The 17,230-nt window shown below is 38.2% G+C and overlaps 1 protein-coding gene across 24 annotated transcripts in view; it reads right to left on the reverse strand.

The window, feature by feature from the left end:
* KMT2C (lysine methyltransferase 2C) overlaps positions 1 to 17,230 on the reverse strand; it is a 303,762-nt gene that overhangs the window by 161,972 nt on the left and 124,560 nt on the right. For all 24 annotated transcript variants that reach the window (XM_063726211.1, XM_063726208.1, XM_063726207.1 and 21 more), the window contains 2 exons: positions 14,742 to 14,890; positions 12,899 to 13,008 (listed from right to left, as the gene is read on the reverse strand). In XM_063726211.1, coding sequence (XP_063582281.1) covers positions 12,899 to 13,008; positions 14,742 to 14,890 — 259 coding nt within the window. The remainder of the gene's footprint in view (positions 1 to 12,898; positions 13,009 to 14,741; positions 14,891 to 17,230) is intronic.

Raw genomic sequence — 17,230 nt, forward strand, 5'->3', positions numbered from 1 at the left:
TGCTTAGAGGTCCTGCCCACTATCTTTTGCTCATGAGAGGAACTGGACCAAGAAAGAGACCAATATGTTCTGGATGCACCAAGAAAAGATGTTAGGACCCTGACAACTTGTTATCATGAAGCTACTGAACTACCCACCACCCTAACTCCTAATTTTCTATTGTGAAATAATGAACTTCTTAGTTACTCGCATAATACTTCTAATTCTGACCAAGATGGAGTCACAGAGACCGGATTACCAGATTTAAGCTCCTCCTGAAACAACCATAAAAAACGAAGACATGGCAGGGCATGGTGGCTCACACCTGTAATCCCAGCACTTTGAGAGGCTAAGACAGGTGCATCACTTGAGGTCAGGAGTTTGAGACCAGCCTGACAAACATGGTGAAATCCCATCACCACTAAAATAAATAAATAAATAAAGAGAGACATGTGAATATATGTGAACATATATATGCTATGTAAACATCAGGCAACAAAGGACTGTAGAGCTTTGAGAAATGAGAAACAAAAGAGGTGAGCCCTACATATGCCCCAGCACACAACCATAAGAGTTTCCAGGCCATGGCATAGAGAGTGGCAACTGAGGCAAATCTCAGCTGACTCCTGAGTTGGAAAGAGAAAGTTAAGAGCCAGGAGAGAAAAAAGCAGCAAGGAATAACTGCACAGAATGCTGAGAGGAGACAGTTGCATAGAAAAGAACCCCAGAGGTCTATAGAGATCTTCTCTCAAGCATTTACCAGATAACTGATCAGCATATGCATATGAGGAAACTATGAGAATCCAGAAAAAGAACCATCAGAAAGAATGGGAGGGAACAGGGCCTGATACTCATACAAAGCCAGGAATAGTATCTGTTCCCACTAGCCAAACTGGGAAAACTATTAATTCATGGAACATTCAACAGAGTCCACAGAAAGTCTTGCCTCAGTGGTGAGGAATAATTAGTCCTGGACTAAGCACTCCTTCATATCTGTCTAATAAATCATAAAAACAAAACCCAAAAGAATGAAACCGTTTATAAGTAACTCAACTACATCTCAAAACAAAGCTCAAGAAGATTTATAGAATAAAGAAAATAGCCAGAACCCAAGGTAAATTTTACAACGAAATAAAGATTACCAGGCATAAAAAGCAGCAATCATGATGCAAACTGAAAATAATCAATCAAAACTGACCCAGAACTTAAATAGATGTTAAAATTAGCAGAGGAGGACATTAAAACTGTTTTTATACACGTATCCCATATAATCAAGAAGTTAGAGACATGGGAGATAAACAAGAAAAGCCAAAATCAAACTTTCAAAGACAAAAACATTTGAGATGCAAATTACATTGGATGAACTAAAGCAGATTAGAAATTGCAGAAGAAAAGATTAGCAAACTTGAAGATACAAGAACAGACACTAGCTAAAGTATAAAAAGAAAAAAAAATCTTAAAAAGTGATTTTTAAAAAGCATCAGTGAGCAGTCAGGCAACTTCAAACGGCCTAATAATATGCAGGTAACTGGAGTCCCCAAAGGAGAAAAAAGAGGAAGAGAAAAAAAATACTTGAAGAAACAACTGCTGAAAATGTTCTAGCCATAAAAAGACCTATTAACGGATCCAAGAAACTCAGCACGGATCCAAGAAACTCAGCAAACCCCAAGCACAAGAAACATGAAGAAAATTACACTAAGGGATAACATAATCAAATTGTTCAAAATCAGGGAAACATTATTAATAGCAGCTGTATAAAAAGACATGTTACCTATAGAAGAACAAAGATAAGAACAACATCAGATTTCTTTTGAGAAACAATGCAAGTGAGAAGACAACAGTACATCTCTAAAGTTCTAGAAGAAAAAAGGCCAACTAGAATTCTATGCCTGGCAAAAATATCTTTCAAAAATGAAGGTGAAATAAAGGCACACCAGAAACATAAATAATGAAATAATTCATCACCAGGAGACCTTCACTGCAAGAAATGTTAAAGGATATTCTTCAGAAACAAAATGATGTCAGATGACAATGTGGATCAATACGAAGGAATAAAGAGCACCAAAGTGGTAACTATATGAGCAAACATCTTTTAAATTTTTTATTATTTAAATCTCTCAGAGATATATGTTTAATAAAAAACAGCAAAATATTACAGAGTTTATAACATATGTAAAAGTCAAATGCATGGCAGCAATAGCACAAAGTGCAGGAGGGAGGAAAAGAAAGTAAATGAAGGAATGCCTTTAGTATAGATGAAGTGTACAATACTACTTGAAGGTAGACCTCTCTAAGTGTACACTATAATCTTAAAGCAACCACAAAAATAATTTTTAAAAATAGGTAAAAGTAATAAAAAGAGGCAAACTGGAATCATAATAAATAATGTAGGCTGGGCACGGTGGCTCACGCCTGTAATCCCAGCACTTTGGGAGGCCGAGGTAAGCGGATCACAAGGTCAGGAGATCGAGACCATCCTGGCCAACATGGTGAAACCCCGTCTCTACTAAAAATACAAAAATTAGGTGGGTGTGGTGGTGCACGCCTGTAATCCCAGCTACTCAGGAGACTGAGGCAGGAGAATCGCTTGAACTCAGAAGGCAGAGACTGCAGTGAGCCGAGATAGCGCCACTGCACTCCAGCCTGGCAACAGAGCGAGACTCTATCTCAAAAAAATAAATATAGTAAAAGAATGCAAGAAGACCAGGTGCAATGGCTCACACCTGTAATCCCAACACTCTGGGTGGCCAAGGCAGGAGACTCACTTGAGCTCAGGAGTATGAGACCAGCCTGGACAACATAGTGAGACCCCATATATAAAAAAATAAAACAAAGTAGCCGGGTGTGGTGGTGCACAACTGTGGTCTCCGCTATTGGGAGGCTGAGGTAGATCACTTGAGCCTAGCAGGTCAAGGCTGCAGTAAGGTATGATCACACCATCGCACTCTAGCTTGGGTGACAGAGCAAGACCCCATCTTGGCAGGTGGGGGATGCAAGAAAAATGATGCAAGGAACAGACAGAGATAAATAGAAAACATGTAAGAAGACAATCACATTAAATGTACACGGTCTAAATACCCCCAATTAAAAAGCAGAGATTTTAGACCATATACATTTAATGTGATTGTCTTCTTATATGTTTTTATCAGAGAAATAAAACTATCGCCTTCAAGAAACACAAGTTAAATACAAAGATGCAAACAGGTTAAAATAAAAGAATGGAATAATATACACCATGCTTATGCTAGTCAAGAGAAAGCTAGAGTGGAAATACTAATATCAGGCAAAGCATATTTCAGAGTTAAACACAACATTTTTCCACTACTTGCAGTCAAAAGTATCGTTAACACCCTCTTTACTCCGCTCAAAGTTACAAAGTTCTTTTGCATAAACATTAGAACACTTATCACAGCCTGCCTATAATGGAGAATAATTCAACGTTATATACTATACAACACTCTTACTATAGTCCATTAGACAGAAATATGTAGCATTTGAGACACCTTCCAATTATAAAACTCTATGCAAACCAAAATTAACAAAGCAGATCTGAGACTATTATATTATCCTGTGAAGGAGGGTCTGTCTGTTTGCACAGTTGGTCCTAGGCTGGCTTCTGAGAACTTGAATTTCAAGAGGGTTCCCTAACTGGTAATCATGGTTTACTGTATCTGGACTATGGAAATAATGTGGCTTATCCTGCTATTCTTTTTATGAGTCTGGAAATTTCACACATGCTAGGCAGAGAGTACACCTACGTGACCAGCCTAGATAAAAACTGTGTTTCTTGGGCAGTCACATATGTTGTTGTATGTTCGTTAAGGGGGAAAGAAGGCAGTCTGCGTGATCCTCATGGAAGGCACAGCACATAAGGAAGCCGGTACATGGATTTTTGCAGACTCTGTCAGTGTGTTTTGCCATTGAGATCTTTCTACTATATATCCATACTATGTTACAGTAATAAATATTAGCCATTACAACCCTAAGCTGATCCCGTGAGTCCTTCTAGCAAATCTCCAAACATGGAGGCAGTCTTGTGGACCCCTGACACAAATATAGGGTTGTGATCTCTTAAGGTTTATCCTTCCTCTTAAACTATAAAGAGCTGGCCGGGCACAGTGGCTCACGCTTGTAATGCCAGCACTTTGGGAGGCTGAGGCGGGTGGATCACAAGGTCAAGAGATTGAGACCATCCTAGCCAACATGGCGAAACCCAGTCTCTACTAAAACTACAAAAATTAGCTGGGCGTGGTGGCACACATCTGTAGTCCCAGCTACTCGGGAGGCTGAGGCAGGAGAGTCGCTTGAACCAGGGAGGCAGACGTTGCAGTAAGCCGAGATCACGCCACTGCACTCCAGCCTGGTAACAGAGGGAAACTTCATCTCAAAAAAAAGGAAAAAACTATAAAGGGCTGGGCGCAGTGGCTCACTCCTATAATACTAGCACCTTGGCAGGCCCAGGTGGGAGAACTGCTTGGGCCCAGGAATTGAGACCAACCTGGACAACAGAGCAAGACCCTGTCTCTTAAAAAAAAAAAAAAAAGAAAAGTTGGCCAGGTGTGGTGGCATGCATTTGTGATCCCAGCACTCTAGAGGCTGAGACGGGAGGGCTGCTTGAGCCTAAGAAGTCAAGGTTGCAGTAAGCCATGACTGTGCCACTGCATTCCAGCTTAAACAACTGAGATGCTATCTCTTAAAAACAGAAGTAGAAGCAAACAACTATAGGGGAAAATGAGGGATACATACTTTAAGAATTTTTAAAAATTTACATGGAAAAACACTAGGATTCTATAGAAAATAAAACAGTATTAAATAACATTATTTATAAAATAGATAATAGCAAATTACCTTATGTAAAGATTCAAGTCAGTAACTTAAAGGATCTTACATAAAAGTACTTTCCGTTGGTTGGAGGAGAGACTTTTACTATACACTGTTTTTCAATTTTTTTAGACAAATTACATTTAAAAGTTTAAGTTTGCGTATCTACATTCTTAATGTGAATTGCCACCTTACTATAGGAAGCCTATTTTTGTTTCTGCAGCCTACAAAAAGAACAAAAATATTAAAAATGTACAACTCTTCTCACAGAACTAAGTTGGTTTTACACAAAGACATCTGGCACAAAATACAATGAAATTTCAATATAGAATTACAGCAGGGGATGAGGGTGGAGAAGGAAGAGATTACCAGTTCTAAGAGGGGAGACAACAGAAGTATTTTTTTAATGTCTTATTTTAAGAGTAAAACACCTGGTTTTTTTTGAGATGGAGTTTTAGGCGGGAGTGCAATGGAACGATCTCGGCTCACTGCAATCTCTGCCTCCAGGATTCAAGTGATTCTCCTGCCTCAGCCTCTCGAGTAGCTGGGATTACAGGCACACGTCACCACACCAAGCTAATTTTTGTATTTTTAGTAGAGAGGGGGTTTCACCATATTGGCCAGGCTGGTTTCAAACTCCTGACCTCAGCCTCAGCCACCCAAAGTGCTAGGATTACACTAGGATTACACCCTAAAGGGCTAGGTGGCGTGAGCCACCATGCCCAGCCAACACTGAACATTTTATTCAGAACTAATTAAGAAAACAGAAATATACGTTGGGGGTTTATGGATTACTTCTTTTTGGGGGGCACTACTGGGAATAGAAGAGAAAGGAGCTTCCTTTCCCTTTCCTTCTTTCATTCATTCATTCATTTTGGAAGAAGTCCTGCTCTGTTGCCCAGGATGGAGTGCAGTGGTGAAAACTCAGCTCACCGCAACCTCCACCTCCTGGGTTCAAGCAATTCTTCTGCCTCGGCCTCCCAAGTAGCTGAGATTACAGGCATGCACCACCACACACAGTTAATTTTTATATTTTTTTAATAGAGACAGGGTTTTGCCATGTTGGCTAGGCTGGTCTCGAACTCCTGACCTCGGGTGATCCACTCGCCTCAGCCTCCCAAAGTGCTGGGATTACAGGCATGAGCCGCCGCGCCTGGCCAAGAAAGGAGCTTTAGATAAATAAAATGATTAAACATTTGTAGCATGTGGAATGAAACTATTCCCTCAGTAATACTCAAATTATCCAGATTTCCAAGATGTTGGTAGCACCCTGAGAGCTTCAAAAGGGAAATTAAAAGAAAAATGATGTTACCCTTCCTGAAACATAGATTCACTGTTTGCCATATTCTTTTCTCTAGTAAAAGATGAATAAAGTTTCCCCTGGAAAAGCTAAAAACAATCTGAGGTATATTTCAGAGAAAACAAAATTGCTTGATAAAAATGCCATGTTAACAACTGAGGAAATTATTTTAAATATATTAATTTTAACACAGGAATAATATGTCAAACCAGGATTTCTCAACCTCAGCACTATCGACATTTTAAGCTGTATAGTTTTTGGTGTGGGAGGCTGTCCTGTATATTGTCAAATGTTTAGTGGCAGCCCTGGCCTCTACTCAAGAGGCCAGTAGGACCTACCTCCTCATTCAAGCTAATGCACTAAATTTTGCCCTTCATTGACAAATCCCATTAATGCATGTATTTATCCCATTAGTGACTCTCTTGTGTTCCAGGTACTTTGTTAGGCACCAGAGAAAATATGATAAAGCAAAACAGCTATTTTCCTCACTCTCATGGTGCTTACAGCCATGGTGGGAAAAATCCATAGAAAAAGACTCGCATACACAAATGCAGACAGAATAAAAAACTCACACAAACGTTGCAGATGTTGTTAAGTTACATAAAGGAGATATGCATGGCTGTGCATGGTGGCTCATGCCTGTAATCTTAGCACTTGGGGAGGCAAGGCAGGTGGATCACTTGAGGCTAGGAGTTCAAGACCAGCCTGGCCAACATGGCGAAACCCTGTCTCTACTAAAAATACAAAAATTAGCCAGGTGTGGTGGTCCATGCCTATGATCTCAGCTACTTGGGAGCCTGAGGTGGGAGGATCACTTGGGCCCAGGAGGCAGAGGGTGCAGTGAACTGAGATTGCGCCACTGCAATCTCAGCCTAGGAGACAGAGAGAGACTATGTCTCCAAAAAAAAAAAAAAAAAAGAGAGAGAGAGAGAAGACATACATATTCCACTGAGAATGTATAATAAAGCTGCATACTCAAACATTTCTTATTAAAAGATGTACACAATCAAAAAATTTACAAAGTACTACAACCCCTCACCTGAGCTTTATAGTATCTCATTCCCTTCCATTTTCTTAGATTAAAAAGCCTAATTCTAACTTTGGTTTATTTCAATATCTAGTTTCTATGGCTCTCATGGGTTTAAAAAAACAGGCTCTCCCCAAAAGTAAAATGATCTAATTAGAAGTAGTACATGATTTCTGCAACCATTTTTAAATCTCAACCGAAATTATCAAAATTTAAGCAAATAAAATTTCACCCTCTCTAATAAAAATATTGAATGTTTAATAAATGGGCTTAAACCAGAGCTCTTTAGAATATTTTAAACATATCAGAAGATTCCATGTTCAAGTTTCTTTTAAGGTGACAAACATGAGAGTTTTTTGTTTTGTTTTTACAACCTTCACTATTTCTGACAATAAAATATCAATATAAATAGTTCAAAACATGTTTTCAAAATGTTCAACCCCCCAGGACATGTTTCTTTGAAAAGTCACTGCATTCTCAATGTTGAAATTCATCTTTATCTTGAAGGGTCAGGTTAAGTGTTTGTTTTCTTTGAAAATCGAGCTAGGTATCAGAATATACTCAGCTACATAATAAAGGTCAGCAAATTTAATTTTTAATTTTTAATTTTAATAGAGACGAGATCTCACTATGTTGCTCAGGCTGGTCTCAAACTCCTGGGCTCAAGAAATCCTCCCACCTTGGCCTCCCAACATGCTAGAATTACAGGTGGGAGGCACTGCACCTAGCCAAGGTCAGCAAATTTAGAACATCTACCTTTTGGCAAAATAAAAATGTCTTCTAAGTTCAATAGCTATAATCGCCCCTAGGGAAACTTTTGTGATAGCAGAAATTTTCCTTGGCTCCTCCTTCCCAATCATTTCTGTAGAACTGTAAAGATTTGCTCTATTTAGAGATTAAGTATATAAACTTTCATGTAATTAGCCATATTGATAACCTCCAGTAACACTTCTGGTGTTACTGTACAAATAAGTACAGTACAAATAAGTACTGTACAAATAAGTACTTCGAACTTATTTGCTGCCTATGAATGATTCCATGAATGATCTTCAGTACTATTAATTAGTCTACAAATATTCACTGAGGAATAACCAAAACAGAAAAAAACCCTATCCAAATGGCACTAGTATACTAGTGAGAGGAAGATGAACAATAAGTAAGATTATTACGTGAATAATATCACCTCTGACAGAGGTGATAAATACGAAAAAGGAAACAAAAAAGCAGATATTATGGGAAGAGAAGGCATTTGAAATCTTTGACAGCAAGCCTAGCAAAGGCCTCACTGTAAAGTCACACTTGAATAAATACATAAAGGATATGAGGGGGCAACGCATGCATTATGAAAGGCCCTGAGGTGGATCTGCGTCTGCGTACTTGAGTAAGACCAATGAGGTCAGTGTGGCTGAAGGAAGTAAATGAACAAACGGTTATAGTGAAAGATGTCTGAGAAGCACACGTGAGGGGTGGTGAAGATCACGTAGAGCCTTACAGGTTAGCAAGGAATCTGGTTTTTTTTCTCAGAATAAAATGGGAAGTCACTGAAGAGTGTTAAGTAGAGCAGTGACGTGACTGGACAATCTATATTTACTTACATCAGTATGGACTCCTGTAAACTTATTCTATGGACGAACATGCAATATTATCATTATTTTTGTGGTTGCTAAAATTGGTCCAGTTCTTAGGAGCTCCTTCAGGTAGGTTCCCGTGCTTTGAACAGGTTTTCATCTTTTTAAGCACTTCATTACTTTCTGGCACCACAAGATGATCTAGGCTTACCTTGTATTTTCTCTGCACCAGTCCTGTAAGGAACTACTTCTCAAGGAGCCCTGGTTCCTTTCATTGAGGAGCAATGGTTGGAGACCAAGATCTAAGCACTAGGTATTCTCAATGCTACTGGGGTGTCATTGTTTCTATGCCCTCTCAGGGGATAGAGGTAGGAAATATACATATTCAAATTAACTCATACATACGCACACATCTATATTTCTGTATGTCTCTGTAAATATTAAAAACCATGAGTTTATTTTCATACTTCTGATCTCAACACTACAGCATGACTGTACAGTTCTTTTTGTCTCTAGTTTTATGTTATTTAATCAAGACACCATTTTCTACAGTTACTTAGGTGAGTTCTTTCCCTCCCTATCCCCTTTTATGTGAATTTTACTATTCCTTTTTGGGTTCTCCTGCATCTGGGTTGGTGGTAATTGCTTATTTGGCCTCCCACATCCTGGTTGGTGGCAATTGCATAGAAGCATTTAAAACATTCCTATGGTTCTAAGAATCAGAGTTATACTGACAAATATACTCTGAGAAGTGCCACTCACATTCCATCCATGCTACACAGATCTCCACTCCCTTCTTCTCCCTCCCACTCCCTATAGGTAACCAATCTCTAGTTTCTGATTTATCTGCATGGTACTCCATTATATGGATATATGGATGTAACACAGTTTATTCAACCATTCTCCTCCGTGTGGGCATTTAGTTTGTTTCCAATATTTTGCAAATTAAATAATACTATAATTAATAACATTAAGTAACACATAATTTGTATTGTTAGAGGCATATTCAGGATAGATTCCTAGAATAATTGAGAGGTAAATGCATACAGTTTGTTAGGTATCACCAAATTTCCCTCCAAAAGATGTGTACCAATTTGCATCTGCAGCAGCAAAGAATGAGAGTACCTGTTTCCCCCACAGCCTTGTCAACAAATGTGTTGTTTCATGCTTGAATTTTTGCCAGTGAGACAAGCCTTCCTTTCTTGAGACAAAGTTCTAGCTAACTGGACCATCTTGTGCCTAGTTGATAATGCAGAATGATGAACAAAAGCCAGGCATGGTGGCACATGCCAATAAACCCAGCACTTCGGGAGGATGAGGTGGGAGTATCGCTTAAGCTCAGGAGATCGAGACTAGCCTGGACAACACAGCAGAACCTAGTCTCTACAAAAAATTTAAAAACTAGCTAGGCAAGGTGGCGCATGCCTGTGGTCCCAGATAGTCGGGAGGCTCGGGGGAGGATCGTTTGAGCCTGGGAAGCCAAGGTTGCCAATGAGCCGTGACCACGCCACTGCTCTCCAGCCTGGACAACAGGGTGAGACCCTGGAAATAAGGGAGGAAAGAAGAAGAGGAAGGAAGGAAGGAGGAAGGAAGGAAAGAAGAGGAAGGAAAGAAGAGGGAGGGAGGGAGGGAGGGAAGGAGGGAGGAAAGGAGGGGAGAAGGAAGAAGGACAAAACAAACAAAAAACCGTACAAATGGCGACACAAAACTGACACTCCTGTGAGTTTTGAGTCATTCAATCTAGTGGAGAGGTAAAGGTCTGACAGAGTTACCACTAGGTCCCTTCTAATCCCCACATGGTCTACCAACTCCAAGTACTCAATCTGCATTTAACTTGCTTAGGCCCACCAAATTCTAATGTCTAAACAAAGTCAGAAGGGATGCAATGTCTCCTAAGGCCTTGTGATTCCTCTGCCAGTGGTAGGACACAGTCTTCATCTCTAAATACCATTTAATTATTAATCAGTAAGAACAAAAATGGTAACTTCTGTCCAAAAGGGACAGAGTGAGGCAAGTTTTCTTTTAACTACCTTCCTAGCAAACAGAGGTAGGAAATACATGGACACATACAAACTCATGCAAATACATACACCTACATTTCTGTACTAAGTATCAAACACTATGAGTTTATATTGATTCCTCTGGTTCTAATCCACCACCAAAAAGTTCATTTAGCCTTTGTCACCTTCCCTGTAATACTTTTCACTGTCACAAAATAGCCCAAAATAAAAATTACTTTTATGAAGTAATTCATAAAAGAGATGGTGTTCACTGAAATGTCATTGTCTTAATCCAGTCTCTAAGAATGTTCAGGCTGGGGAAAATACTATTATGCATTAAACTGTTCAAAATTTGATGACATATACATTTGAATGTAAAATTTCCAAAACAAGCACTCTGACTTCACTACTCTTGAGGTGATGCTTACTCATCTACGTAAATCAGGTCATTGTGATAATCCAAGTAAAGCTAATGTTCTAATGATTGAACTTTTACTTGAATCTAAGTCCTCGTCTCAACTATACTTTTGAAAGCTTTGCCTATGTTCTATCTATTAAAGCCCATATAGTTTCTAAGGTCAAAATTTCCAGTTTTAATATTCCATTGGAAGGGCTGTCTCACTTCTCCCAAATATACTTGTTAAAAACCAAAGGGGCCAGGCACAGTGGCTTACACCTGTAATCCCAGCACGTCAGGAGGCCGAGGCGGGCAGATCACCTGAGGTCAGGAGTTCAAGATCAGGCTGGCCAACGTGGTGAAACCCCATCTCTACTAAATATACAAAAATTAGCCGGTGTGGTGGCACGAGCCTATAATCCCATCTACTCAGGAGGCTGAGGTGGCAGAATCACTTGAACCCAGGAAGCAAAGGTTGCAGTGAGCTGAGATCATGCCACCGCACTCCAGCCTGGGCAATAGAGCAAAACTCCTCTCAAAAAAAAAAAAAAAAAAAAAAAAGAAGGCCAGGCACAGTAGCTCACATTTAAAATCCCAGCACTTTGGGAGGCCAAGAAGAGAAGAGAGGATCCCTTGGGTCCAGGAGTTTGAGAACAGCCTGGGCAACATGGTGAGACCCCATCTCTACATTTTAAGAAAAACGAAAAAGAAAAGAAATTTTTAGACAGCAAAGCAGTATCACTTCACAGAATTTGCTGTCTTTATAGATGGGAGGTAGCTGTTTCATTTGTATTTGTTTCGAAATTACATGAAAATCACAGGAAAAGCTCTGAAAAATGGCAGACTATGCACATATTACTTTGATACAATGCAATAAAGATGAACTGAACTGCTGACCGAACTAAAAAAAATTTTTTAATCACTTTTTAAAATATCAGAGATAGTCCACATTATGGACTAATGACCTTCAAATCTTTTCAAACATTTTCTCTCATTTTAAATCATTATCAAATAGTTTTGTCTTAAAAAGTAACCACATGAATGTATAAGCATAGCGCAAAATTTTCATTTCTAAAATTTTAATTTCTAATTTAAATGTAACTACTATTTTAAAAGATTCAAGTTCACTGAGTAACATACTACATTCCAATGGCTTACACAAATTAATTAATTTTTTTTTTTTAGGCAGGGTCTCACTCCAATGCCCAGGCTGGAGTATGGAGTGCAGTGGTGCAATCATGGCTCACTGCAACCTCAATCTACTGGACTCAAGCAATCCTCCCACCTCAGCACCCCAAGTTGCTGGGTCTACACATGTGCACCAGCATGCCCAGTTATTTTTGCATAAAATAACTTTTTTTTTTTTTTTTTTTTTAAATTAAACGGAGTCTCTCTCTGTCGCCCAGGTTGGAGTACAATGGCGCAATCTTGGCTACCTGCAACCTCCACCTCCCAGATTCAAGCAAATTCTCCTGCCTCAGCGTCCCAAGTAGCTGGGATTACAGGCGACTGCCACCATGCCCAGCTAATTTTTGTATTTTTGGTAGAGAAGGTAAGTTTTACCATGTTGGCCAGGCTAGTCTCAAACTCCTGACATCAAGTGATCCACCCACCTCGGCCTCCCAAAGTGCTGGGATTACAGGTGTGAGCCACCATACCCGGCCTAAAACTACTCTTAATAAAAATTAATAATTTCCTATTTTGAGAACTTTTACACTATAGCAATCATTTAATAATCCTTTGAAGTGAACTGATTAAAGTGAATGTTATAAAACTATGATTTAAATATTTGCTTTGTCTACTTACTTCTGTGCTCCCTGAGACAACAGCTTTGTCCACGTTCACTAACAATGGTTCTTCCATCTGGCATACTCCTAGTGACCACTCCACACAACGGTGATGAGCCCAACAAGTGCCTAAAATGTGAAAAATGAAAAGGAGCAAATGAGCAAACATTAAAAAAAATTAAAGCTAATAAATAAAGACATAAAACTTCAAAATCAACTCTAATATGTAAATATACAATGGCATCCTATATTTGTGATACCAGTAAAGTGGCCCTTCTAAAAATGTGGACCAACCACTGAGTGCCAGTATCAATATCAATCTGAGAAATTCTTAGAAATACAGAATCTGTCTGGGTGCAGTGGCTCACTCCTGTAATCTCAGCACTTTGAGGGGCCAAAGCTGGTGGATCTCTTGAGGCTGGGAACTTGAGACCAGCCTGGCTAACATGGCAAAACTCTGTCTCTACAAATTAGCTGGGCGTGGTGGCGCAAGCCTGTAATTCCAGCTACTCAGGAGGCTGAAGCACGAGAATCGCTTGAACCCAGGGGACAGAGGTTGCAGTGAGCTGAGATCGCGCCACTGCACTCCAGCCTATGCAACAGAGCAAGACTCCGTCTCAAAATAAAAACCAAAAAAATGCAGAAGCGCAGATCACAACTGAGATCTACTGAATCAAAAACTCTTGCAGTGGGGCCCAGCAATCTGTGTTTGGTTCTGTTTTTTTTTGTTGTTTTGGTTTGGTTTTGAGACAGGGTCTCACTTTTTTTGTTGCCCAGGCTGAAGTTCAGTGGCATGAAAACAGCTCACTGCAGCCTCAACCTCCAGGGTTCAAGCAATCCTCCTGCCTCAGCCTTGCCAAATAGCTGGGACTACAGGCACATGCCACCACACTCAGCGAATTTTTTTCATTTTTTGTAGACACAGGGTTTCACCATGTTGCCCACGCTGGTCTTGAACTCCCGAGTTCAAGCGATCCACCTACCTCAGCCTGCCAAAGTGCTGGGATTACAGCTGTGAGCCACCGTGCCCTGCCAGCAATCTGTGTTTTAACAAGCCGTCTGGTTATTATGACGCACACACAAGTTTGAGAATCACTGAATTAGTGATTATTTCTTCAACAAACAAAATTAGTTTTTAGTCATTTTATTTAAATATTATATATGTATTTGGTATGTTTCTGGTATCTTTATATAAAACAAACAAAGTATTACTTAGTACTTTGTTGAGGTAATATACAAAGGAAATGCATAGAAAATAAACTACACATACACCTCTACTTCCCTCATCCCACAGTGAGAGCACATATCAATGATTATTAACACTTCAGCCTTTAAATTATCCATCACATAACACTTGAACCACTATCAGTCAATCTGCAGTTCAACTACAGAATGAGATGTACTTTAACTTCCAGTAGCACCACATCATGAGTGCTGAGTTACAATACTGTTATAATAAGATAATCTACCCGGCTAAGACCTATTTTCATTCACGCCCAAATAAAATAGACTCAGAATGCCACATTCCCCAAGTTCTCACTTTAAAGTATTCCCCTTTAAAATTTTCTCTCTTTTCTCAATTGTCAGATCTCCAAGGCACCGCTTTCTACACAAGAATAAACACAAGTATTTTAAAAAGCATCCAGTCCGGTGGTGGTACTATACAGATTTTAAATAAATTAGATAAACCTTATTAGACAATTTCTTTTACCTAACCAGGCATATTTAATAATGATTTTTTTATAGTATGATTCTAATTATTTCTAGACAAAAGGTATTTATTATTGAGGACACTAATAATACGTTAAAATTAAAATGCTTCCAGAATTAAGAGGCAGTTATTATTGAAAACATGCCCATACCTGTAGAATCAAATAAGGCTTGGACATCAATGGCATCTGGAAGCCCAACCAGACTGAGTTCATCCCACAGTTTACCAGCTTGATCATCTGAAGCTGTCTGGGTGCTTACACTTACACAAGATACTATATTCTGCTGAGGAGATCGTTCTCTGAAAATAAAATAAAATAGCTGTGAAAGTGAAAACAAGCAGAAAATTGTTTCATTTTTAACTGTTTAAATGCAATGTACTGCCAAATCAATTTTAATTTATCAGGCTTTAACTGTCATAAAACAACTTTTAGAATTCATCTGTTAGTATTATCCATGGTATAATATTAAACTGGGTTGCCATATTACATCATATAGGTAACAAGTAAGAAAAAGAGTCTCCAAACCCACAGGGAAGTATTAAATTGTAAATTTGTTTTTCCATTCCATAATATAATGTTTTTAAAACCGACTCTCATATCCTAGTCAGGAATTGTATTTAACACATAAAATGAGTATTTCCTTTGGCTTTTCTTAAACGCTTACAAAACAAAACTTGATCAAATTAGAAATGTTTAGTCTGCTGTATCTTGACTGAGGACTGCCACAACAGAGGTGGCAGTTAACTGTGTAAAGAAAGGATATTTTCCAGGGAAAATGAAAACCCACTACAGACTTGTGAAAACAGAGGCAGGAGGAATGGAATGTATCAGCTGTAGCTTTCTTATGGTCCCGTCAACAAATCTCAACAGCTGGTCTGTGGCATGACGTTGCAAGTACTCTCAATCAAGACTGTACGTCACAAATTGGAAGTAAAAAGCAAAAGCAAAATAGCTACCAAAGGCATGTAGAATAAGGAAGATAGCATAACAGCAAAAACTATAGTCTAAAAAAAGAACATTGAATAAAGTAAACAACATATGGGAGATTTCAGGCTTTCAAGCTCTAACACTTTAGGTATTATTTAAGACCATTAAATAAACAAAAATGGCTATTGTACTTAATTATTAAATATGGGAAATCAGATGACTACCACTAAAACTTAAATCTTCTCCTAATACCATAGTATTTAACCTGATCATAATTCTGGATTAAATCACTATTGAATATAGATCATAACTCACTGCACTTCTGTATGCTGGATATTTATCATGATTCCTATTAAGAGAAAATCAGCACAATGACCAGGGTACTAAACATTTTTATACCTGGAATCATTGAAAGAAAAAAAGTATTAACATATTTCAATAAGTACATTTAAATATCAAACCATATAAAAATAACCAGTAATGTTTTTATGTTCAGCATTAGAAATGCATAGACTTTTTTAAAAAGGTTTAGCATGCTCTGCTAACTTTAAATTCTCATTTTAATAAATGCCCACAGTAAAATGAGAACAAATTCTTTCCTGTAAGTATAATCTCTATTCCTACAAACATATTCTCCATTACAAATCATTGTCATTTTATTGGGAGAAAAAAAAAGACAAACAGTTCATTTATAACTACTAAGTGTTGTTTTAACATACTGTTTTGCACTAGTATTTGATGAGGGAAAGGGGTGTAAAAAAACCAAGAGAATGACTAATTTCTTACTAATCAGGTCGTAACCAGCAGCTTAATCAAATTCAACCTTCAAGTTTTGAGACTGGTTTGTATGTATATACCATATCAGTAAGATATCAATGTCAACACTAAGGATGACAGCAGCCCAGCTTAGAAAGAGATATCAAGAGGAATCAGCTGAAATGCATACCCACAAAATTCTTAGTTATAAAACAAAAAAAGGAAAAAAATTCTTGATTTTTTTAGTTAGTGAAAATGAAAGACATTTTCAAAACCTCCTTTGTAAAATTGTTTTTTAAATTAACTAGCTATTTAAACTTCATTAGTAACATACATTTTGTAAATTTTGCAATCGTTACCAAGCTAAATTAATTGCCTGCCCTTCAATGATGCTAAGTTTTGAAGTGTGCTTCATCAACTGGCATATTACCATTACTTATTAAGCTGGTAAGCACTAAGTATATATAAAGACTTTCATTTAAAAAGGCTATTTTTATATAATTATCTGAGCTCATAAGAATTTTCACTAAAAATTAATTTCACTTTTAAAACAAGGAAATGAAACCAATTCTATTTCTCAGGACAGGATTTTATATAACTGCCATTATTTAAGGCAGAACATGAGGATATAAGGTACAGCCTGATTCAGTCCATTAAATTTGCTAATAGACATTTTAAGTTTGCTGGCCTTTTGATTATTTTATTAAGATGTGTGTGCTCAACTGGCAACTAAAGATAAGGCTATAGCCTGCAAAACATCACAACTCTCCAAATATAGAACTTCTAAGTTTCCTTAAACTGTTTCACCTTAAATTCTTTTAAAAGATTCTCCCTCTTTTTATTGTTTCATTTCCTACTTCAGGTCTTCAAGGCATTGGCAGCAGTTCAAAACAAGGAGCCAATCAAATAAGTACAACACAACAATGATTTAGTACTTAAATTTGGATATAAGCCAG

This window comes from Pongo abelii, chromosome 6 (genome assembly GCF_028885655.2).
Source record: "Pongo abelii isolate AG06213 chromosome 6, NHGRI_mPonAbe1-v2.0_pri, whole genome shotgun sequence".
Lineage (NCBI taxonomy): Eukaryota > Metazoa > Chordata > Mammalia > Primates > Hominidae > Pongo > Pongo abelii.